This window comes from Anolis sagrei, chromosome 4 (genome assembly GCF_037176765.1).
Source record: "Anolis sagrei isolate rAnoSag1 chromosome 4, rAnoSag1.mat, whole genome shotgun sequence".
Classification (NCBI taxonomy): Eukaryota; Metazoa; Chordata; class Lepidosauria; order Squamata; family Dactyloidae; genus Anolis; species Anolis sagrei.
Window position 1 is genome coordinate 160,054,639 of NC_090024.1, and position 25,373 is coordinate 160,080,011.

Genomic DNA, 25,373 nt, shown 5'->3' on the forward strand with positions numbered 1-25,373 from the left:
AGGAGAGTGTGTTCTGGTTGTCAGATTAGATTTGGAGAAAGATGAAAATAAGGGATATTTAGAAGTCAGAAGAAATGAGTTCAAGGTTCTCCATACCTGAGCTCAATAGTTAACCAGAGTAGAGATTGCAGTCCAGAAATTGGAAGAAGTCTAGGACTTGAAATGAGAGCTCTGGATGAAGCAGACAAGATCCTGAAGTGTCAAAATACATAACTGAATACTGAAGTCAGGATGGTACATGCCATCATATTCCCCATTTCTTTATATAGTTGTGACAGCTAGATAGTGAAGAAAGCGGATAGGAAGAAAATTAAGTCATTTGAAATATGAGGCTAAAGAACTGACCATATCATGGACTGCTGAAAAAACAAATAAATCAGGACTGAATTTTCCCTTGAAGCCAAGATGTCTCAATTGAGGTGGTTGTGCTTTGGTCATATCAAGAGAAGAAACGACACATTACAAAATACAATAATGCTTGTTAACATTAAGGACAGGAGGAAAAGAGAAAGCCCACATTCTAGACCACATGTGTGATCCCATTCGCCAGGCCATTTTATGTGCCCTGCGAGGTTTTCAATACCGAGGCAACATAGTTACATTTACACAGTCTTACAATTACAAATGCCCCTTTGAAGGCAGCCTTATGGCTGATGTGGCCCTTGTTGAAAAAAAGTTTGACACCTCGGCTCTAGATGGATAGAATCAATCAGGGAAGCCACGTTTTTAAAGTTGAGCAGGGCTGTTGATGATAGGGTGACTTGGAGGTTTCTCATTCATGGGAATATTATAAGTCAAAGTCAAAGGCTGCTAACAACAAACAAGAAATGGTATGGCTTGTCAGGATATGGGCTGAGGTGCAAGGAGCATAAAGAGAATACAGTTTAGGAATGTGTGATACCAGGAGTATGAGAACAGTAACAAATATACCAATTGAAGTTTTTTCTTTTCTAATTTGGTGGTTATTTCCTACAGCCTGAGGAACATCTTGCTGAAGATTGGTTGTAGACATTAGATCTTCAGTCAATAGATTGCCATGTTGGTCCCAAAGAAGCCAAGGACCAGCTTAATTCACATTCTCCAAGGAGCTTGAGCAATTGGAGTATAAATCCAAAGGTCATATCAAACACACAATCATTTAATATTAGCTACCTATGTTCTTGGTTATCATTAGATCTACTTTTAACTTCTGCAGGTCCATGTCATGCATCTTCACATGAATGTACTCTTGGGAACTGTTAGCAAGACATGAGTTTTTCCTATGGTGTTTTTCCATTCCTTTTCCCAAGAATATGTTTAGATGAAGTGGAATGTTTGTTCTGAATAGCTGATATATTTTTATTTATTTACAATCTACCTACCTACCAGTTTTCAAACCCCAAACATAATTTCTATGTCTAAAAATACCATCATTTCCATTTCCATATGAAAATGAAAAAAACAAACAAAACCAAAAAAATAACCAACAAAAAACAAATAAAAAACTCTTGCTGTGAACCCAACATTTAGGAAATTGATATAAGCCCAGAAGGAAAGCAGCTGTTTTTATTGACCTAGTATTGTGAGATATTTTTGTGCCCATATAAAGAAAGAATATCTGCTGAGGGAAATGTCCACCAATGACAACCCATTCTTTGTGCCTGCCATTTAACAGAGAACCAGAATATGTCATTGGATGCTATAAGCCAGTATTTCACCTGGAATACACTATCTAAGACCCAAAGTGGTGTAATGGTTTGAACTATGACTCTGGAGACCAGTGTTCAAATCCCCACTTGGACATGGAAATCCATTGGGTGACTTTGGGCAAATCAGTTTCAGCCTCAGAGGAAAGTGAAGAGAAACTGCCTCTGAACAAATCTTGCCAAGAAAATTCTTAGGATCGACGTATGTCGAAAATGATTTGATGGCACACAACAACAATAACGATAACAGTAACTGCACCATGTACAGTTTTTTCTTATTATCAAATTGTCTCCATCATATTTCAAGTACAACATAGTATGGAACATTTAATTGTCCCAAAGTATTACATCAGAGACAGAGATTGCTTGCCCCCGGAGGTTTGTTGAATTGCATCTCAGGGCCCTTCCATACAGCCCTTTATCCCAGAATATCAAGGCAGAAAATCCTACATTATCTGAGTGTGGACTCAGATAACCCAGTTTGAAGCAGATATTGTAGGATTTTCTTTCTTGATATTGTGGGATATAGGGCTGTGTGGAAGGGCCCTCAAGATTCTGGATCATTGGCTGTGCTGAGAAGGGATGCTGGGTGTTGAGCTATTGCAACATCAGAAGGGTTGTGGAAATCATAGTCCTGTATGACATTGGGTGAGACAAGGGAGTACCCCGATGACAATATTTTAAAGGATATTTTTGTCTAGTTTTTAAAATCTGTATGCAATAGATTTCTAAAACATGGGGACAATATATTAAGTTCTTGAGGAGACAATGTGGAAAATGCCGATGCCTACTATGTGTGAATTGTTCAACAAGATGTATCTTTGGGATTCTAAAATGTCCCAAAGGATGAGGATTAGCATATTCCATTAAGAAAATGACACCAGGTATCAAAGTGTATGGACTATGATTTTAGTCTTAGTGAGATTTAGAAGTAAAATACAAGAGCTTTACTTTCAAAATTAATTCTATAAATTCCCCTGGAAAGGTTAATAGCAGCTTTATTTGATGCTGCCATATGGTGGAGGTGCTGCTTTGCTCATAGAATTCTGATTTGAGTTGATAATGTGGTTCCTAAAGATCTTTCTCGTTTTGATTGATAACATTTTTGTAGAAGTAACTTAATGGCATATGTTTTTCTCATCATGTTTGTGGGGAGTCTTGTATATTTATAAGGACAGAAACAGAGAGATTGCTAAACAGAGATTGCCTGCTGGCCCCCACGTCAACCATATAATCAGGTGAACATTCAGATTCACATGAGCAAGATTTACATGTGTGAGGCCATGCTTCTAACCACATGATTTGGGATAAATCATTACACAAATTTATCCAAAATTATCAGTGTATGTAATGATTTAAGTAATAAGCATGTAGAGATCACCACAAGATGACTTTTTTCATTATGGTCTTGCTGGAAAACCTTTTTGGGTATTATCTCATAGGATCATTCATATTCTTGTAAACTGATGTCAAGTCAGCTTTGGCCTACAACAACCCTATGAATTGGAGATTTCCAAGTCACTCTATCATTGATTTCCCTGCTCAGATTTTGCAGATTCGGGGATGTTGCTTTCTTGATTGAGTCTATCCATACATAAATCATTTGTGGTCATTATTATTGTTTTCTTAATGCTCAATTGTAAACCTACCTTTATACTTTCTTCCTTGAATTTATTTAGTAATTGTTCCAATACTTTTCTCTTTTCTGCATTTTGTATAGTGTCATCTGCAAATCTAAAGTGTAAATGTTTCTTCCTCCCAATTTCCATGTCTCTTTCCTTCAAGTCTAATATTGCTTTGGACATCATATATTCAGAATACAAGTTAAACAGATAGCATGATAGAATTCCCCTTACTAAAATTTCCTTTACCAGTTGGAAACCTTTCCATTTTCCCACATTCTCCCCTGACAGTCACCCTTTGTCTTGTTATAGGTTATGCATCAGGATAATCTAGTGATGTAGCACACCCATTTCTTTAAGAGATAACCATCATTTTTCATAATATCCAAAGGCTTTGCTATAATCTATAAAACCCAAGATGAATTGCTTGTAAGATTCTTTGATGTGCTACATTATCTATCATATGTTTGCAATATGAACCCTAGCGCCTCTTTCTTTCCTGAACCCAGTTTGGACATCTGGTATTTTTCACTCCATATATATGCAGATAGTGTCATTACTTCGCTTGCTTGGAAGATTATGCAATGGGCCTGTGGTTACTGCAATCTCTACTGCCCCCTTTCTTCTGGATTAGAATGTATATTGAGCATTTCCAATTACTGAGGATAGTAGAGGCCAAGATGAAGTACTTTGGCCACATCATGAGAAGACAGGAAAGCTTAGAGAAGACAATTATGCTGGGGAAAATGGAAGGAAAAAAGGAAGAGGGGCTGACCAAGGGCAAGATGGATGGATTGATGACATCCTTGAAGTGACTAGATTGACCTTGAAGGAGCTGGGGGTGGTGACGGCTGACAGGAAGCTCTGGCATGGATCACAAAGAGTCGGAAATGACTGAACAAATGAACAACAACAACAAACTTAAAATCTAGTCTGAGAACTATAAATTGTGATTTTGACTACGTGAGAGAGCCTTCAGAGGCTATGTTCAAATATAAGATTATTCAGGGATGCAAACTATTTTGCATCAAACCAATATATGATTATTCAGATTATTCTGAAGCAAAATCAAATGATTTTTTCAATCCTGCTGAATATCTATATTATTCTTATTCTTATCTTTGTTATTATTTACCTTCTGCTATCTTTTCTCCATTGTATCTGAATTATCTCAGGTCTTGTATACACATTTTAATGGATTAGTGATCTTTTTTCTAATAATTATGCATATCAAGTGGATTAAGTAGACAGTGCAGCCAACTACTTTTCACAGCACATTCCCAATCCCCAATCACATGAAAAGGATTTTAATCCACCACCCCAAAGCACAACATTCAGATGCCTATATGTAGCATTTATTTGGATCTAACAATGTTTTGGACAAAATCTTGGTGAAATATGGCTGTTTTCCTCCCACAAAAACCAAACAGATCTTTGCCATTGCCTCTCTCTACCTTAAGTAAATAAATAAATCAAACATATGCCAATACTTTACACATTGTAGAAATAAATGCAAGCTTACAATTTGGGTGGTTTTTGGTTCATGAGGGAAAAATTAATAATTTTGACTATCTGCTAATAACTTAATCCTCTTTCATATCCATAGTAAGATTAGCGCCCTAACAGAATTGCAGCATAAAAAGATGCCTGTTAATCTATGAAACAATTTGGAACACTTTTTGTCTAATCCTTCTATTTCTGATTATTAACCAAAATGTCATAAAGACATCCTTTCTGCAATCATAATTCAGGATATGTGCTGGAAATAGTCGCTTAATTGCATTGCATACAAATAGTATACATAACACTATGCAACATGATTTTTGTTCCTGGCTTATAAATGTCATTTTCTAATTGGTTCTGTCATAAAAACATGGAAAAAGTTTATTAAACTGCAAAAGCTCTGTTTTTGAGGTCTGTACATTGAAAGGTTAAAAATGACATATTTTCATTAAGGAAAATTACAAACGAAGTGCCTAGACTAAAGAAAATAATAGTACTACCCTCAGCCACATAGGAATCCCCATTGGTGCCGTGGATTAAACCGCTGAGCTGCTGACCGAAAGATCTGCGGTTTGAATCCAGGGAGTGGAGGGGTGAGTTCCCCATTAGGCCCAGCTTCCGCCAACCTAGCAGTTCAAAAACTTGCAAATGTGAAGGGATCAATAGGTACCGCTCTAACGGGAAGGTAACAGTGCTCCATACAGTCATGCCGGCCACATGACCTTGGAGGCATTCCCGGACAACAGCGACTCTTCAGCTTAGAAATGGAGATGAGCACCAACCTCCAGTGTCGGACATAACTAGACTTAACGGAAGGAAGGTAAGGAGCGCCCTTACCTTCCTTCCGGAGCAGTACGTATTGATCTACTCACATTTGCATGTTTTCAAACTGCGAGGTTGGCAGAAGCTGGGGCTAACAGCAGGAGCCCACACCGCTTTCCAGATTCAACCCTACGACCTTTCAGTCAACAGGTTCAGCAGCTCAGTGGTTTAACCCACTGTGCCACTGAATTACTGTGCTACAAAATGATACATGTCTAAGAAGTGTTTCAACAACATGAAATGTTTGGAAAGCCTTGCTCTAATGTCTAAGAATAACCAGATGAAGTGCTATTAATTGCAATGAGAAAGTTATGTAGACACTTGACTAGACAGTGCCCCAAGTATTACAGATCATCATTGATCTTCTTATCTTGCGGTGCTTTAGTATGGTTGTATGGATCTTTTTGGATTAATGGTCCTCATTAACCCAGAAATGAAAAGACTTATTTTTAGTTCATTCTAAAGCTATTTCTGTTATATTATTGGGAGTAAAATCTAAAGTGGTAGCCGTATTACATGTACAGTACAGTTTTTTCTGCCTGTGTATGAAAAGGGATGTAATCGTAAGCTTTTGCCCCAAATTGTATTTTTTTTTAATTACGTAAGTTAACAAGTTAAATTGCCTCTGTCTCTAGCACATTTTCTTTCTCATTCTTCTCACACAATGCCTTTTTGCATGAGCTGTGTGCTTTATGAAAAGCCCTTGCTGGAAATCTTGGACATTTTCCATTGGGATCCCTACAGGCCCATCCAATTTGAAAATACTCTGTTTTATCCTCTCCTTAATTACAATACACAGAGCAGGGCTCAGCTAACTGTTTTGAAGTTCCACAGAATAATGATTCTATCCCAACTCTAAAGAGTATGACAGAAAACCATTCGCAGTTGGAAGCCAGCTGTTGCTTAGCTACCTAGTTTTTTAATTCAGAATCTCCTCCAATTTAATAATAACCAGCTCTTAAGCTGCTAAATGTATTTGTTCAGGATGCATTGTACCATTTTGTGTGCGCTTTTTCACCTGTTAACAGCAATTATACTGGGACAAAGAGTGCCTTTACAAAGTTGTTAACGTGTGGTGTAAACCCAGACATTTTTTTAAAATACATGTGAAGCCCAAGAAAGTTGCAACATGGAGACCACACTAATGGAATTATCAGGTAGAAAATTAGAACAAACAGTGAATCAATGAGACTTACTTATTCGGTTTCAATTTGCCTTGTTTGCCTCAAGGCCTAATATTTTCATTTTTAAAAAAATGGAGGTTTGAAAACAAGCCAAGAAGTAAGTAAGTAAGAAAGAAATCCTAGTATTACATGAGGCAACAACCTAAAATGCAGTTACTTTCCTAATGATGGACATATCACAACAACGACTACTACTAATCTATATAAATAAAAATGTAGTTCGTTTGTGGGATTAACAGAACTCAAAAACCCCTGGATGAATTGGCACCAAATTTGACAGCAAAACACATTCTAATCCGATCTATGTCTTTCAAACAAAAAAACTGTAAAAATGAAGGGGAAATAACTTTAAAATCCCCCCAAAAATACCTAACAGAGCATGCGCAAAAGGCTCTCTCCCCAGCGCATGAGAAGACTGATGCACCGTTGTGAGTGAAGAGAAGCCTCACCATGGAGTCCCTTTCCAAGCAGGAAGGCAAAGTCTTTTGGGGAGGGGAGGGATTGAGGAGAGAGGGAAGGAAGGAAAGACAGAGGGTGTGGAGGCTTGGTGAGGCAAGCCCCGGCCACCCTAGACGCTCCTTGAGACACAAGTGGCCTTCAGGCAACCCTCCCCGCAAAACCGGAGGATTGCAAGGCAAGCCTGCAGGAGAGGCTGCACCCCCCCCCCGACCTGTAACTCCCGCAGTTGGGCTCCACATCCCCCCCTTCCACCCTTTTATCCTCCCCCCCCACCCCTTTAAAACCCCTTACAAACTGCCACGGAAGGCAGGGAGGAAGGAAGAGAAAGAAAGGGAAAGGAGGGAAGAAAGGAAGAAAAGGACTGGTGAAGAGAAGGATATGAATGGAAGGAAAGGTGGAGGGAAAGAAAGAGGAAGGAAAGGAGGCAAGGATGGGAGAGGAAAGGAAGGAAGGAAGGGAAAGTAGAGAGGAAGGGAGGGAGGAAGAAAGGAATTATTATTATTAAAGGAGAGTCTAAATGGCCATCTATCAGGAGTGTTTTGATGTGCTTTTCCCTTATGCCAGAAGGAGGTTGGACTGGATGGACCTTGGAGGTCTCCCTACTCTAGGATTCTATTACTATTATTATTAATAACATTATTATTAAGCAGAGTCTCTATGGCCATCTGTTAGGAGTGCTTGGATTGTGTTTTTCCCTTATGGCAGAGGGAGGTTGGACTGGATGGCCCATGGAGGTCACTTGCAACACTAGGATCCCATTACTGTGAATTCCTCCCAAAGCCCTCCAGTATTTTCTGCTGGTTATGAAGGTTCTGTGTGCCAAGTTTGGTTCAGATCTGTCATTCATGGGGGTCTTAGTGGTCTGTGGAAGTCTGAGCTGAATCAGTTGAACATACTCCACATCCCATCATCCATTGTCCATATTCCCCAAACTTATTAATTTTGTGATTAATCAGTATGCTTTAATTATGTTCAATTTATAACAACAGAAATACAATGTATTCTCGAAGACTTTCAACATAATTACATCTTGCATATCAGATATTTACATGATGATTCAGAACACAGGCAAAATTACAGTTATGAGGGAGCAATGAAAATAGTATTATGGTTGGGGGTCACCACAGCATGAGGAACTGCATTAAGGGGTTGTGGCATTTAAAAAGTTTAGAAACACTGCTAAAGACATTCTATAAAAATAAATAAAATACTGTCCATGTATTTATGATTAACATAAATCAAAAACCACTGGGCGAATAGACACCAAATTTGGACAAAATACATATATCAGGCCAACAAGTGACCATCACTCATAAAAACACTGAAAAACACAGCAGAAGAGACTTAAAAAGCAAAAAAAACCACCCCAAAACATTACAATGCATGTGCAAAACAACGTATTTACACATATACACAAATATAAACACACACATATATACATATATACATACACACACACAATACATATACACAGCCTGGGCCACAGCAACGCATGGCAGGGGACAGCTAGTAATAATAACAACAATAATAACAATTTTATTATTATATTCCGCCACCATCTCCCCAAAGGGACTCGGCGTCGTAATATATGAAACAGCAAAACAGTCCATTAAAACAAAACCACAATTAAAATAAAACATAGCAAAACATAACAATCCAGGTAAAAAGATACTTAAATAAAACAAAAGAGTATAAAATGGCAGCATTGAAAGCTTCATTAAAGCAATGCTCGACAAAAAGCTGATAACCAAAAATACTAAAATGTGCATAACCATTCTGTAAAAAGGGCCGGGCATGGGATATTGCAAAATTGTGTACCATAGGGCAGGGAAATTGGAAGCATTGAATGTTGCCTTTTTGTATGTTGGAATCTGCTCTGAGTCCCCCAGGGAGATAGGGTGGAATATAAATAATAATAATAATAATTATTATTATTATTACTATTATTATTATTATAACCCAATCTGGATGTAACCAAGGCATGGACCACCGTGGCCGAGTCTAACACTACTACTTCTATTGCTGCTTCTTTTTCTCCTCTTTCTACTCATTTGTATCTCATTTTTCTCCCAGTAATGGGACTCCAGATGCCTAATTTAAAGCAATACAAGTTAAAAGCAATACACAAGTTAAAATAAATGTATAAATATATGATTTAAAAAATAAACAATAGAGAAGTTAAAAAGTCAAACAATTGAAATGCATTTTTTTTTAAAAAACTCTATACAGACAGTTGCAATCTTCAATATGTCACTCCATTGCATTAAAAGCTCAATTTTGCAGTTTGTAAAAGCTTGGTAACGCAAATGTGTTTGGACTTGCCAGTAGAAGGTGAGCAGGGAAGGGGCTGTCTGACCTCCCTGGACAGGGACTTCTTTAGTCCAGGGCCACCACTTCAAATGCCTTCTCTCTTGATGCCACCAAACAAACCTGCAAAGCTGATGGCAGAGAGAGGTTTTTTTTCCAGATGATCTTGGGGCTCTATTAGACTCATCCAGGGAAATAAAGGTGGATTAAACCTAGAGAGCTTTACTTTGATGACTGAGAAGTAGTCATATCTTGATGGCTGCTTCATAAAATAGAGTTTTGACCCCCAGCAAGCACCCCTACCCTTTCCTAGAATAGCAATAAACCAGATGCTCAATAACAGTCACTGGGTATTCTCAGGATTCAGGAAATACAGCCCTCAGAACTGTCAAAGGCTGATAGTGTTTAGAAAGTTCAAAAGCTAAAACCCACTGGGGAAATAGTTTTAGATTTACCAAAGACCAATTGGCTGCCTTTTAGGGTCTAAGATTTTGCTTATGCCATCTAGTTGTGTTATAAGAGACACATTCTATAGGAATACAATGTGACAGTAGAAATCTAGGAAAATGGTGAAGAAGATATGAAATTTTATTCTCTCCAATTTGTAAATGGCTTAGTAGGATGTGTTTACAATATAGTGAAGCAGTTTAGATGTCTTTGCTACAGACTCTGCTCCACTTTCTTTCATAGCAGAAACTAAAGACAGGTCACATTTGAATAGCAGGTGTCGTATCCCTTAAATTCAGCATAACTTCAAATTTCAGTAATCCAGATCCTTCCCGGCCATCCATGCAAAAAGCATGTTTCCTTACATAGATCCACTCTAAGATGTTTAGGTCTCCATAACATTCAGATGTGATATGTGATGAGAGATGTCTCTGCTAATAATAATGGCAAGTTTCTAAAAATGAAATAAATATACCAGGAATTCAAATAAAGCTTCTATAATCAAAGTTAATTGGGTACCATGAAGAGCTAGGTAGCTCCAAAATCCCTGTGGCTGTAATATAATGGGGTTACCATTGTCAAAATTGATAGCTTGCCTTTGGATAATCTACCGTATTAAAAATTAAATAGTTAGTTGAGGGACATTCTGCAACAGTCAGCATCCAGTACAGTCAAAATAGGGGGATATGTACAGGAGAATGAATAGTTTACTTTAATATTTATTTCATTTTGTTTTTTTAAAAAAATCAAATTTGTTTCTCTCAATGAAGGAATGTTTTCTATCATCAGAAAGGAAGCGAGCTGACTCTTCCACAGAATCTTTGCCCAAAGTGTTGAGCAAAAGAACAAACAGCATAGAGGTCCTTCAGTGGTCTCTGTAGCTGTCAGTCCTGTCTTAATGTATGGGAATGTTGGGTAATTATCCAAGGGCTCTACTAATACATGGGTCCCATACTAACCTTTTGCACAGACCAGAACTTAACACTAATTTTCCAATCACCCACCTCAATATTCAAATCTCCTGCTAACTCAGTAGAGGAGAAAAAATTATGCCTTCTAGTGAAGCATTAGCGTTTCTGCATTCATGAGAGAAATTTTTACCATTTCTAATGCTTACAATGTTTTGGAAACAGACTATTGTAACGGATATGTGGGAGGCAATTAACAGCTGGGGACAACAGTTAATGACAGTGTGCATTGCCATGATCAGAAACAGATCCTCTGCTGTTTGTGTTCCAAGAATTCTGTTTGAGTGGTGAAGGTTTCGAGGAGGCGTAAGAAAGTGAAGAAAAGGAACCTGTAGATTGATGATGTGGTACCAATAAATATACATTTGTTTTATTGATATTTTACATTTTATATTCCAGTGAGCGGCTGTGTAGGCAGTCCTTTGCACTGCTACTCCTAGGAGTCTGTAATGCCCTTAAGACAGCCCTGAGTGATGCCATTGCTCTGCTATAGGAAAACAGGCCCCTTTTTTTACTTCTCTCTCCACTTTCCCCTCTTTGTCTGCAGCAAGGAGTAGGTGGGTGAGAAGATTTTGGTTGTGCACTGTAAGAATAATAGAGTTGGAAGAGACCACAAGGGCCAACCAGGTATATAGAAGGCATATTCCATTGTCGAACAATGCTCATCATCAGGAAGTTTCTCCCATTGTATAGGTGAAATCTCTTTTCGTTAGTTTGTTGGCAGAGAACTCTGACTTCTTTAATAAGAAAAAGAGTAACTTGTGAAGGTGTAAGTTTAATCCATCATCTCATCTTCCGGACATCAGCACTTTAGAAAATTGAAACCCTATGAACGTTAGAAAAACGAATCTCTATGAAAAGGCAGCTGTTTAGCAATCATTTACATACACAGTAAACCTTCTTGAAAATTACTGTAAGAGTTGATCATAAAAATGACAGGGATAGTCATGTTGGAGATATGATGTCTTCTCTAACCCAGAATCATAGATTCTAGGTTAGAGAAGACATCATATTTCCAACATGACATGATGTCTTCTCTAACCTAGAATCTATGATTCTAGATTAGAGAAGACATCATATCTTCAACATGACTATTCATGTATTCCATAAAAAAAGAACACAGTACTTTTCAAACTGTTGCGTGATTATTATCTGTATATATTCTTAAGATATTGAAAGAAACAATTATACTTTCAGTGAATGAGTGGCTGCGAAATGCTGACAGACTTTGGTGGTAGAGGAAATGATCTGTTATAAAGATCTGGGAAGAGAAGTGCTCTACACTTTAATACAGAAGGAAACCTTTGATATCTTGGAATAGAAGAAAACCTCACATAGGATTGCACCAAGAAGTGTTAAATGTGGTTTTAGCCCCTTTCCCCCAAGGGAGGTGGTAACTTTGAATATATTTCTTTGTGGCTGAATGTCTGATATGGCAGATATTTAGAGAGCTAGCTGGGCATAGCGTCAAAACATTCTTAAATGGTAGAGCTGGAAATCTTTTTAAAAACCAGCCAGAACGACAACTTTATTCTTATATCCCACCACCATCTCCCCGGAGGGACACAGGATGGCTTATGCATGGCACAAGGTGCCTAAAAACAGATCATAAAATGGAAACAATTAAAAATACAATTAAATAAAACATATAAGCATGAAACAACAACTAACACTCAATTAAATCAGCACTCATTACCAAAGGGGCAAGTGAGCGAACTGGGAAGAGGGCATGGGATAAAGTGCGTAGGTTTGCTAGGGATTGGGCATTTTCAAAAGCTTGTTTAAAATGCTAAGTCTTCAGGTCTCTATGAAAGGAGGACAGTGTTAGGGCTTGCCTAATCTCCCTAGGGAGAGTGTTCCAGAGCCAGAGGGCCACCGTCGAGAAGGCCCTCTCCCTCATCCCCACCAACTATCCTTTGATGGAACAATCAATTAAACAAAGAAACAAAACAACCTAAAACTCTTAATTGAAAAGGACAAAACTCTCTCCACACCAAAGTGGAGTAAATCAAGAATGGCCGATCTTCAGTGATAAACATATCTTTTTCTGGGTTATTGGAGAAACCAAAAGAAGCTAGTAAAAGGTTTACAGCAAGATTGGTCATCAGCTTTGGAGCCCATGGATTCTAAACTTTCAGTTCTTACCAAATATATTGAGGATATTGAGGATAGTGTTAATACTCTTTTCACAAAGTTAGAATTCCAAAATTAGAAGAATCTTAACACCTTCCTTCAACACAAGATCAACCGCAGGGATACCTCAACATTAATCTTAAAGTGGCCCTGAAACATGAATGAGGAAATTGGTAGTAATTTCTTCTTAATTAGATAAATAAAACTTGTCTGGAAAACACTAACATTGAATATATAGATAGATGGATCATTGCATATGTCTTGACTAAATGCTCAGCTCCATGTAGTCAAGCTAGCCACATGACCTAGCAGGTGTCTATGGACAACGTCGGCTCTTTGGCATACAAATGGAGATGAGCACCACCCTCCAGAGTCAGACACGACTAGACTTAATGTCAGGGGAAACCTTTACCTTTACTTAAATGCTCAGCTAAACAGGATATAAATTATGGGACACAAAGTTGGATTTTTCATATCCGTGCTTCGGAAGAAGAAACATGGTTTTAAACATCTTACTGCAGGGATTAAATAGAAATGAAACTCTTTATGCTAAATGTGACATATTAAGCATTAAAAAATGTTAGCATCTTAGCGCACTGTTGTAGCCAATGGGTATAAAGCATAGGCTTCTTCCAGCAATGACATGAAGGCTTCATCAGAGTCCTTCTGAGGAAAAATAAAAGGAGAATTAACGGCAACCTCAGAGATGTGTCAGTAAGAAAATAATTTATCTTTACTCATTCAAAATATGTGGATTTTGACTTTGTGTTGAAAGCTCTTCAGGGTGACTGATAAGACTCAACAATTAAAAATAGTCAAATAAAAAAAAATAGAATGAAACATTATTAAAAACCGTAGAGAAAGAGAAGGCTCCATACAGTGGGAAGTTCAGTTTGAGCAGAGGCTTTTTGATTGGGTGGCAATTCGCACATTGGAGGTACTATATCTGATTTTCACTCCTAGGCTTCAGGCAGTGTATTGGACTTAGAGTTGTGATGTCGTCCTCATTCATCGCAAGTAGCTTGTCAACAGAGCTAATCTCTGATATTGCAGTTGACTGTGCTGGGGATGCTTTTAACTAATAGTGGCTGTTTATGTAGTTTTAATAATGCTGTTTGGTTTGGTTTTATCTGGTTTTTAATTATGCAGGTGCGAGTCCATGTAGTATTTTAAGGGTATATCTTGCCATCGATATATTTTAATAATTTCAATAATTTTAAATAATAATTTTAATGATTTATAGGATTTTAATTGTGTCTTTTATATTGTATTTACTAATCTGGATTTCATGTATTTATCCATTTGCCTTATATGTGAAAGACCTATGGTCTAAGCATCCAATAAACTAAATGATACAGTGGGAGAGGGATAAAAAATGCTCATATATTCAGGGACTTCAGATGTGTTCTCTGAGAACAAGACCTTTGCTCCTGTAAGGTTGTGGCCTGCTGTGCAATTTTTCCTCTGCAAATCTGTAATCTCAAGTATCAAGACATATCTGCTGCTCAGAAGGCAACGTATTTACCTATCCCAATTATTTTTTTTCTTTTGTTGCCTTAGTCTTTTTTCTTTTTCTTCCTTTATCCATAATGCGCATTTGAAAGCTCCACTGCTGGGCTTTGAACAGATTACTTGCATGTTCTTGAATTCAAATATGAAAAGCATGCCTTTCGCCGGGCCTCCCTTGAAATTTCAGCAGCCGGAAGAGAGGGGTGGAAGCTGTGGCGAGAGGGATGACAAGATGTAAAACCTTCCACCGAGGTCACCTTATAAATATTTATTCCTATAAATTTCTTCAAAGAAATTAAATTATGTGTTCTATAGAAAATAGACGAGAAAGGCTTTTAGTGTCACTGACTGCAAATTGAAGTCATTTGTCTAGGAGGGTCAGGTGCCACTTTATGGTGAGGATTTGTCTGAGATCCAAGGAGGAAGATTGATAGCACAAAGAGATGGATGAAATGAGCAAGGCAATATGCATATGAAGTTCTGGGTTAATTAGGAAAATTTAAAACTGAAAGTTTCCTTTGTGTGAAGTAGGGGCTGTTACTTTCCGTACAGGGTTGTGCTGGCAGCCTTGTATATTTAGGCTTGATGCCTTGCGATATTTTAGTGGGAAATGAGTGTCTGTGAATACCAATGAGGCGAGTGATCAGTGCTGCATACATTTTATTGTTAATGAGAGTTGCTTAGCCATTTTTAAGGTGAATATACATTCTTTTGTTGGCAGCTCTGTTCTCATTAAAACATACCACAAAGCTATTTGCATTTTTCATTGCTTGGAATACATTCTTTTACCCAAAACAACATTTCACTTAATCACCTTCCTCATACGTTTTGCAACAGTTCCATACTTTTGGCTCCAGTAACAACCAGATTTCTAACAGATTTGAAAAACTACCTGAGATTGTGAACGATTGCCATTTATATATTCTGCCTTCCACATCACAGAAGAAAGTAATCGCACCCTTTCCTTTATACAGTTCAGTGTGTGTCAACATAAATGCATTTAAATCAAAATAAACAGTAATATTTATTTTGGATCTTCCATGCTTTTGAGAGAGGATGTGTCTCACTTCTCACATTTGAAAGGAACCTTTGAAGAAACGTGACAGCACCCATATTATTTGAAAATAAGATAGCTAGAATGCTTCCTCATTTTCTCTAAACAGGACAGAAATATTTTAAAATTATATTATATGACATTTAAGTATGCTGCATTTGAAAATGAAATCTAGTACAGTAGAGTCTCGCTTATTCAACCTTTGCTCATCCAACATTCTGAATTATCCAACACAGTCCGCGTCCCGGGTGGATCCACAGCTGTTTCAATACATTGTGATGTCTTGGTGCTAAATTTGTAAATACAGTAATTACTACATAACATCACCATGTATTGAACTGTTTTTTCTGCTGATTTGTTGTAAAACATGATGTTTTGGTGCTTAATTTGTAAAATTATAACGTAATTTGACGTTAATAGGCTTTTACTTAATCCCTCTTTATTATCCAACATTTTCACTTATCCAGTGTTTTATCAGCCTGTTTACGTTGGATAAGGGAGACTCTACTACACTTGAATCAGTAGGTCAACAGAACTGGTTGTACAGCACAGACACATTACCACATGATTGAAATGTGATGCTAAACATGGAATAACCCCCATTGAATACTCTAGGACTCGATTCAGAGTGAAACATGCCTAAGTTTTGATTTTTCTTCCTTTTTCCTTTATGGAAACACAAACACTTTCCGCTATCCTGATTGTAATGAATATTAATATTTTATTTTCATTTTGCAGAAACCAAAACAGAAGGACTGGCATCCTCCAGGAGGTTTTATTTTAGGTCTCTGGGCACTCATTATCATGGTCTTCTTCAAAACCTATGGAATCAAGCACATGAAACATATCTTCTAGAACATCCGCACAACAAGGTCCCTCCGCTGAACTGCATCCTTGTGTGAAAAATGCATTTTTATTTATAAAGAATGCTGAAATCTTCTACCTGAAAGCTCTTATCATGTTGTACAGTAGAGTCTCGCTTATCCAACCTCCACTCATCCAACATTCTGTATTATCCAATGCAGTCTGCCTCCCACCCGGGTCAATACATTCAATACATTGCAATGTTTTGGTGCTAAATTCATAAATACAGTAATTACTACATAACATTACCGTGTATTGAACTGCTTTTTCTGTAAAACATGATGTTTTGGTGCTTAATTTGTAAAATCATAACGTAATTTGACGTTTAATAGGCTTCTCTTTAATCCCTCTTTATTATCCAACATTTTTGCTTATCCAATGTTCTGCCAGCCCATTTATGTTGGATAAGCGAGACTTTACTGTATTTTGATTCCACTCCCTCTTATGATTTTCACACAAGATTTCTCTTGTTTTAATCTTGGATAATTGTTTAATACTTTTTTAGATTCCAAGTCCATAAGAATTCAGAGATTGCATGTAAAAGGTTCACCCTAGAAGATGCAATAAAAAAAAAGTGAGGTCTTATTCTCTATGTTGCACACGAGGGCCTTTGGTTGAGGCTATTTGGATGCATAGATTGGTGCGGAAAAATCAGAGCTTTGTAAAAAATATGTTAAATATTCCAAGAAAAAATGTTTCTTTGCAAGTATTACTACTAGTACTTACCATGACTACTTATAAAATAGTTTACTCCATCAGTGAAATGAAGGTCTAGACAATCTGCAGAACCTTATTTAAGATGTCATTTTATCAATACAAACTTAAGTCACTTTGCGGACTTCTACCGTGACATATTGAACACTTGCTCAACAGAAACAAAAATACTGTAGAGAATATTGATCTCCTCTGTTAAATACAGCCCCTTTAGATCAATCCTTTTACCTAGGGCAATTTTGTTTCTTGGATTCCATGAATCATTTAGAACTGAAAACGACAAAGGACCCAAGCAGTGACCTACCTGAATGTGTTTGATGAACAAGCCCACTAGTAGCCTGGAAATATGGAGTCTTCATGTTTAGCCATACTCTTGATTTTTCCAAATTCACATTATGTTCTGAAATGAATCTGGAATATGAGATTAGCTATGTTCAAACATCCTGGCTGTGTGCGTAGAAGAACATGTTGATAATGTTAATAAGTAAATTCTCTATATATTTTTGTTGCATATTTATTTGTTTTTGGAATTTGGCTTTAAATCTGTTTCCAGTGAAAATAAAGGTATGAATAAAAATGTCTTGCCTCAGGTACAGGGACTTATAATAAGCCATAGCTACAGATGTGATAACATTAATCAGATTTGGACTCATATGGAATGATCAAATGATAGAAGATAGCCCACATATTATGCAATGTGTAGCTTTTGTGTTGAGGGAATCATAATAAAGATGTTAGACAAAAAGCTGGACACCCGAAGTGAATCACAAGGGTACACACTTCAGGTATATGTAATGAAAGAAGGAGCCTCCACCACACTCGGCCCAGGAGTGTGGTGGAGGCGCCTTCTTTGGAGGCTTTTAAACAGAGGCTGGATGGCCATCTGTTGGGGGTGCTTTGAATGCGATTTTCCTACTTCTTGGCAGGGGGTTGGACTGGATGGCCCACGAGGTCTCTTCCAATTCTATGATTCTATGAATGTACACTGTATACAGTAAATCTTTCTGTTCTAGTAACCCATCGTCTTTTGTGGGGTGAAACTAAAATGCACTAAATGGCCTTCATTTCTGACATTGATTTTTACCTGCGAGTATTGAATACAATGCTGCTGAGAGAGCCAGAGTCACACAAGGAAGTTCATGAATTGTGTAGATAAAAGCTGACATCTACTACTCACTTGGGTTTATGAACCATGGAAGACTTCCCTTCACAGAATGGCTTTTTCAGATCTAGCATACCACTGATGCATCCTCTCTACTGATAAGTGAAGTGATGCTCTTCTATCTTCACTTCTTGATAATGTATACATGGATGGTTACAGCTCGATACAATTGTACCCACGATGATTTAATTATAGTACATGAAAATAGAGCCTTGTGTTGAATTAAAAATATGCATGGCATAAGCTGAGATCCTGCATCACATTAGCAGATAGTAATGTTCTGACAGGTATCGTTACACGTTCCCCTGTTGCCCTGCACACTCAGTTCTTCTTCCATTATTACCCACAGTAACTAAATGGTCATCTGTCTGTTCCTTCTTTTCCCTCTATTAAATAGTTGTGGAGCTATTAAATAATTGTGGAGCCAGAAAACAGGTTTGTGGCTCAGGAGGGGAGTTGTAGTTGATGGAGGTGTTGAGTTTCTCCATCCACTGTGATCAAACAGGTTACATACGCAGGTGTAACTTTCAATAATGGGATCCCATCCATAGGCTTCAATATTTCTTTAGTGTAAAATAATCTATCCTTTTATATGTAGAGGCCTCTAGGATGTTGTTAGTTTTGTGAATGAGGTATGTAACCCTAAATTCTATAAAGAATGCTTTATAGAATTTACTGCCTATTACAGGAAAAAAACCAGCTGATTCCTAATCCATCTAAAACACAAACATGTGCTTTTCATCTTAAGAACAGACAAACATCTCAAGCTCTGAGGATCACTTGGTAAGGAATCCCACTGGAGCATTGCAGCACATCCAAATAGCTGGGAGTTACCCTGGACCGTGCTCTGACGCACTGCCTGGATATCAAGCAAAATGTGGGTGCTAGAAACAATATCATACGAAACTAACTTGCACAACCTGGGAATCCCAACCAGATACAGTGAAGACATTTGCCCTTTCGCTTTGCTACTCTGCTGCTAAATACACATGTCTAGTGTGGAACATATCTCACCACACTAAAATAGTGGATGTGGCTCTTAATGAGACATGCCACATTATCACAGGATGTCTACGCTCTAGACCACTGGAGAAATTATACTGATTAGCTGGTATTACACAACTGGACATCCATCAGGAAGCAACAGCCAATAATGAAAGGACCAAGGCAGTGACATCTCCAGCCCATCTTCTATTTGGATATCAGGAGCACACCTATGCCTTAAATCAAGAAATAATTTTCTAAGATCTACAGAGATACTTGCAGGAACACTTCAGCAAGCAAGAGTCCAAAAGGAGCAAGCTAAAACCCAGAATCTCAACCCATCGCTGACACCAAATGAAAGACTCCCCCCCCCTGGGTACACAGAAAACTGAGCGACTTAGAAGGCGCTGAAAGACTGCGCTCTGGCACCGCGAGATTCAGAGCCAACTTAAACAAATGGGGCCACAAAGTGGAGCCCACGGCATGTGAGTGTGGGGAAGAGCAAACCATAGACCATCTATTACAATGCAGTCTGAGCCCAGCCACATGCGCAACGGAGCAACATTATAGCAACATCAGAGGCACTCCAAGTGACCAGCTACATTTACAATGGTATCCTCAGTTCACTTCTGATACGATAAACAACAAATAAAGAATGCTAGCTTACACGCCAATGCTTTAAAATGGAATGGTATCCAGAAATGATTAGAAAGATGTATGTCTTAAAATAGTATCAATATTTCATTTTCTGTTCACTGAACCCTTCTTTAAAGCATCTTATATGAAGCATTCCTTGTTTCGGGTAACTGTTTTTCTACTTCACATTCTCTCATCTTCTATCAAACTATCATGTTCTTAAATGTAATGATAAATCTGATTTATAGACAGAAACAGTAACATTGAAAAAGATAGCTAAGCTAAAAATAACAGATCCATTTTCTGTTTCAATTATCATTCCTACATTTTAGACCTCATAAAGGCCTCCTGTTTGCCCTAAAATCTGTCCTGGGTAGAAGCAGAAGACTTTGGGTGGATTCCGGGGAGACACGGAGATACAAGTCAAGACGTCCTTCTGAAAAGATAATCTGCTTAGGGAAAAGAGGCAATTAGGTGGGTTATTAAAATGCAATTTATGAAACGGAAAAGGCAGTAAGTATGCCGGCAAAGCTGATTAACAGAGGTGAGGAAAGCAATTAGATTGAAATGCAGCAATCCATGCTCAATGAATTTGAGATTTCTTTATGCACTGAATGTGGAAAGCAATTGGATTGCAACATCCACTATCTCTCCAGATTCCAGCAGTGTCCAGCTGCTTAATAGTGAGGGACATCTTGCAACCTCTTCATGAAAACTCTCGATGATAAAGTATGTCAGAGGACAGCCATGTAGCAGAGCTGTGGTGGTTGAGGAGGAAACTGGTTCAGATTTCCCTATTTTTCTCAGGGCCCTTCCACACAGTCCCAGAATATCAAGGCAGAAAATCTCACTCTTACATTGGCGTGTAAGCTAGCATTCTTTATTTATCTGCTTTGAACTGGGTTATCAGAGTCCACATTCAGATAATGTGGGATTTTCTATCTTGATATTCTGGGATATAGGGCTGTGTGGAAGGGCCCTAAGTCATCAGTTCATTGTTCATTCAGGCACAGAGAACCTTAAAGGAGATTGGAGTGAAAGAAATGCAAGATTTAGTAGAATGCTTGTATCTTGGAATTAAAAAATGATAAACTAGTAATAAAATTGATAATTTGTCTTCATGGTCTATGTGACTCACATGTATATAGGTTTTTTTTAGTACTATTCATACTAAATACTTAGAATATTTAGAGCAATAGTCCAACATCTGGGAGCTTCATGATTCCTATACATGTTCTGTATATATCAGTGGTTCTCAACCTTTCTAATGTCATGACCCCTTAATACAGTTCCTCATATTGTGGTGACCCCCAATCATAAAATTATTTTGTTGCTACTTCATAACTATAATTTTGCTATTGTTATGAATCGTAATGCCGTCCTGAGTCCCTCTTCGGAGGTTGAGATAGGAGGGATATAAAAGCCCTAAATAAATAAATAAATAAATAAATAAATAAATAAATAAATAAAGTAAATATCTGATATGCAAGATTTTGAGTCACCGGACCAAATTTGACACAAATACTGGTGGGGTTGGGTGGGATTGATTTTGTCATTTGAGAGCTGTAGTTGCTAGGATTTATAGTTGGATCTACAATCAAAGGGCATTCTGAACTCCACCACCGATTGAATTGAACCAAACTTGGCACACAGAACTCCCATGTCCACGAGAAAATACTGGAAGGGTTTGGTGGGCATTGACCTTGAGTTTGGAGTTGTAGTTCACCTAGAGAGCACTGTGGACTCAAACAATGATGGATCTGGACCAAACTTGGCAGGAATACTCAATATGCCCAAATGTGAACACTGGTGGAGTTTGGGGAAAACAGACCTTGACATTTGGGAGTTGCTGGGATTTATAGTTCACCTACAATAAAAGAACATTCTGAATCCCACCGACGATAGAATTGGGTTAATCTTCCCACACAGAATCCCCATGACCAACAGAAAATACTGTGTTCTCTAATGGTCTTTGGTGACCTCTCTAATACCCCTTGCAACTCCTGCAGGGTTCCTGACCACCAGGTTTAGAAACACTGGTATATATAAAACTGAGAAAAAAGTTAGTGGTCTAGATTGTATTTACATTTCACAAGTTCTTCTCTCGAGTGTTGTTTTCTCTGATATCAATGAAATTCCAGAAAGCTTTCATTAGATTTGTTGTATCATTACTTTCCCAGAAGGCGTAGAATTCCCAACTCCAGGATATCAGTAAGTGCTGGAATACTCGGATAAATATTTTAATGGTGAAAGTATATTTGACAGTGACATTCTACACTGAAATTAATTACATTGTGGGATGGCGAGTTTTCTTCATTGAAAGTCTTTCAGCAGAGGCAAGACAACAGTTCCTTGCCTGGGGTGACGACATTTAGCAGAGGAGTGTGTCTGATAGCCTGTAAGATCACCAGCTGAGATTCTGTGATCTTCTGACAAAAATCTTTTCTTTTCATCATATCTCCCAAACCTATTGGGGAATTTATTTCATGCATCCTGAATGTCACATCACAGTTACTTTTGGATGACAGCAACCAAACATTCTCAACCAGAATTTGTAATTCAAAAATGTTAAACTGGATAAAACCCTGCCATACGTATGTACATTCCTTCCACTACTCTCTTATGTTTTAATCTCATGAGGTCAAGATAGCTCTAAAACATAATTCATACAGGAGAATTTGAGTATAGTGTGGTGAAGTTGTATTATAATTTTTGTCCTTGAAGCTTTTATTGCACTAGTGGGCACTTATGGGATCTAACTTCTTTTACATGAATGTAATGCTGAGTTTCCAGAAGAATATTTTGGGGAGGGTTGAGCAAAAACAAACAAACAACCAAAAACAAAAAAACCTACAGTGACCTTCTGTTTCAAGATACCTCTTTGTGTTTACTTTCTCAACATATTGCTTCTGTTCCCCTAGATTCCAAAAGCCCGCATTATACATCTCTTCTGCGCTTTTACATTAATACATAAAGTAATTCACAAAGATGTTTTCAGTTCTGTGCTGCAATGATAGAAGCGTGGGCTATCTACCCAGAAAAGCCAGCATATTTAACAATACAGACATTGATGAAAGCAGAGGAAAGAAAAGTCCATGTAGCAAAGGAAATACGCATCTCTCTTTCAGTATATAACCCACTTTTCCCTTTTCTACTGTCATATCTTTTACAGATTTGACACTGAGCCAAGATCAATGAAAATAGACAGTGTGCCAATGTACTTCACAGGCATAATACTGTCACCACCTTTTCTCTGTAGAGAAGTTGCCCACATTTCCAAAGAATAAACTCCATCTTTCGTGGCAATGATTTGCACTTTTAAGGATGAAAACACTATGTGTATTGGACTCTGAATTCTCGTCATAACCTACCACACACACACACACACACACACACACACACACAATCCAGATGATGATGAGGAGGAGGCAGATGGCCGAGAAGCTCGATAGTGGAATTCTCTTTGAGTCCTACGAGATGGGGACTGAGGCAATGGGGGACCCTGCTCTCTAGCAGGAGTTGATAGAGGATGCAGATGTTGGATCTTCTGCACTTTTGCTCAAAATAAACACAAGTCATCTTTATTATGAAGATTAGAAAAGTATTATTCTGGAAGAGATATTTTAATGATATCTCCACATCCATCACAAAATACTATTAGTATCAGATTAGAAGAAACACAAGTACAGAAATGCCTATCCTTTACAAGAGGAAAATGGATGGAAGTGGCAAACAAACTTCTCGCATGATGTCATCTTTTCCTCATCTTCAGAACAATAGAATTAATCGGATAGTGACTCAGTTACGCTGCAGATTCTAATGAGAGAAAAACCTAATGAGAGAAAAACATCATGTCCATTTGGTTTTTCTTTAGGAGAAAAAAAGAGAAAATATTTGAAATAGCAAATGAGCATACCAATCTGAATGAGTCTTAAAAGCATAGTTTCTGTACATAAAATCCTCTTCAGAAAACAGTAATCCTTTGGGTCCTTTTAACTCAGTGGTTCTCAACCTGTGGCTCCCCAAGTATTGTGGCCTACAACTCCCAGTTGAGAACAACTGTTTCAACTGAAGGCAGAACGTGAGATTTAGTCCTCCTGTGTCTTACTCTACAAAATGTTGAAGGTATGCCTCTCTGTGAAGCCTGGACTGCTGCAACTCAACTCTTACTTTGTCACTCTATAGACCTCTACTAACAAGTGAAACTGTCATGGGACTTGGTAAAATGCCAATCTTGCCATCAGTGCCTTATTCAATGCAAAAGCCCAGCAATTGTGTTTTGTTGCTGGACATACCTCATAACTCTTGTATTAAACTAATGACTGAATTGTTAAGAGCTAGGCCATTGCAGGAGCACCACTGCAATCTATAATTGAATCTTTCCCAGTGACATTAAAAATGACCTGTAAATCAGCTTAACAATGTTAATCAACTTTAGCTATATGGCGCAGGCAGTGGCTCCAGCCAGTAGGTGGAGGAGTGCTTCCATTGGCTCCAGCTTTCATGTGCATCAAATCCGTCCTTGTTTATGGTTTGTTGTAAGTTTTTCGGGCTATATGGGCTATGACGACCTCACAACCTCTGAGGATGCTTGCCATAGATGTAGGCAAAACGTCAGGAGAGAATGCTTCTAGAACATGGCCATATAGCCCGAAAAACCTGCAGCAACCCAGTGATTCCAGTCATTAAAGATTTCGACAATACATTGTCCTTGTTTATGCTTGAAATGGCTCCTTCATTCTTCAATAGTAAACAACTCCTGTGCTGCTACCTGTAAAGGGTGAAGGAACTAATGCAACCTTCCAGAAGGTTCCACAGAAACACATTGGTATTTTCCGGTGTATAAGACAACTGGGCATATAAGACAACCCCAATTTTTCCAGTTAAAATATATAGTTTGGGATATACTCTCCATATAAAACTACCCCTCTTCCAATGCACACCAAATAAAAATTTAAAAAACATCAGATTTGATTTCAATATGTTAATTTTCCTATTACTGTACCTCCTTCTCTGCCTCTCAGATCTTGCACATGTGCAGTCCTCAGGAGTAAGATCTGAGAGGCTGAGAAGGAGGTACAGTAATAGGATACAAGGGCAGGCCAGATGGGTGAAAGAGGCGTGTTTTTCTGGGCACAGCACCACTCTCTCTTTTTTCCATACCCCGGGTGTCCCATATGTCTGCAGCTTGCTCCGCCCTTCACTTACACCTTCACGGTGAGGTGCCCCCTCACCTTGTCATTGGGACTGCGTTAAGTCACTTATTTCCATGAATTCTGGTGAGTGGATTTTCTTCTACCTTACTTGTACACTGCCGCCC

The 25,373-nt window shown here is 38.1% G+C and overlaps 1 protein-coding gene across 1 annotated transcript in view; it reads left to right on the forward strand.

Moving 5' to 3' along the window:
• PIGK (phosphatidylinositol glycan anchor biosynthesis class K) overlaps positions 1-17,848 on the forward strand; it is a 157,877-nt gene extending 140,029 nt beyond the window's left edge. The window contains exon 11 of the mRNA XM_060773754.2: positions 16,432-17,848. Within this exon, the coding sequence (XP_060629737.2) occupies positions 16,432-16,548 (117 nt within the window). The 3' untranslated portion in view covers positions 16,549-17,848. The remainder of the gene's footprint in view (positions 1-16,431) is intronic.
• The last annotated feature ends 7,525 nt before the right edge of the window (positions 17,849-25,373 follow it).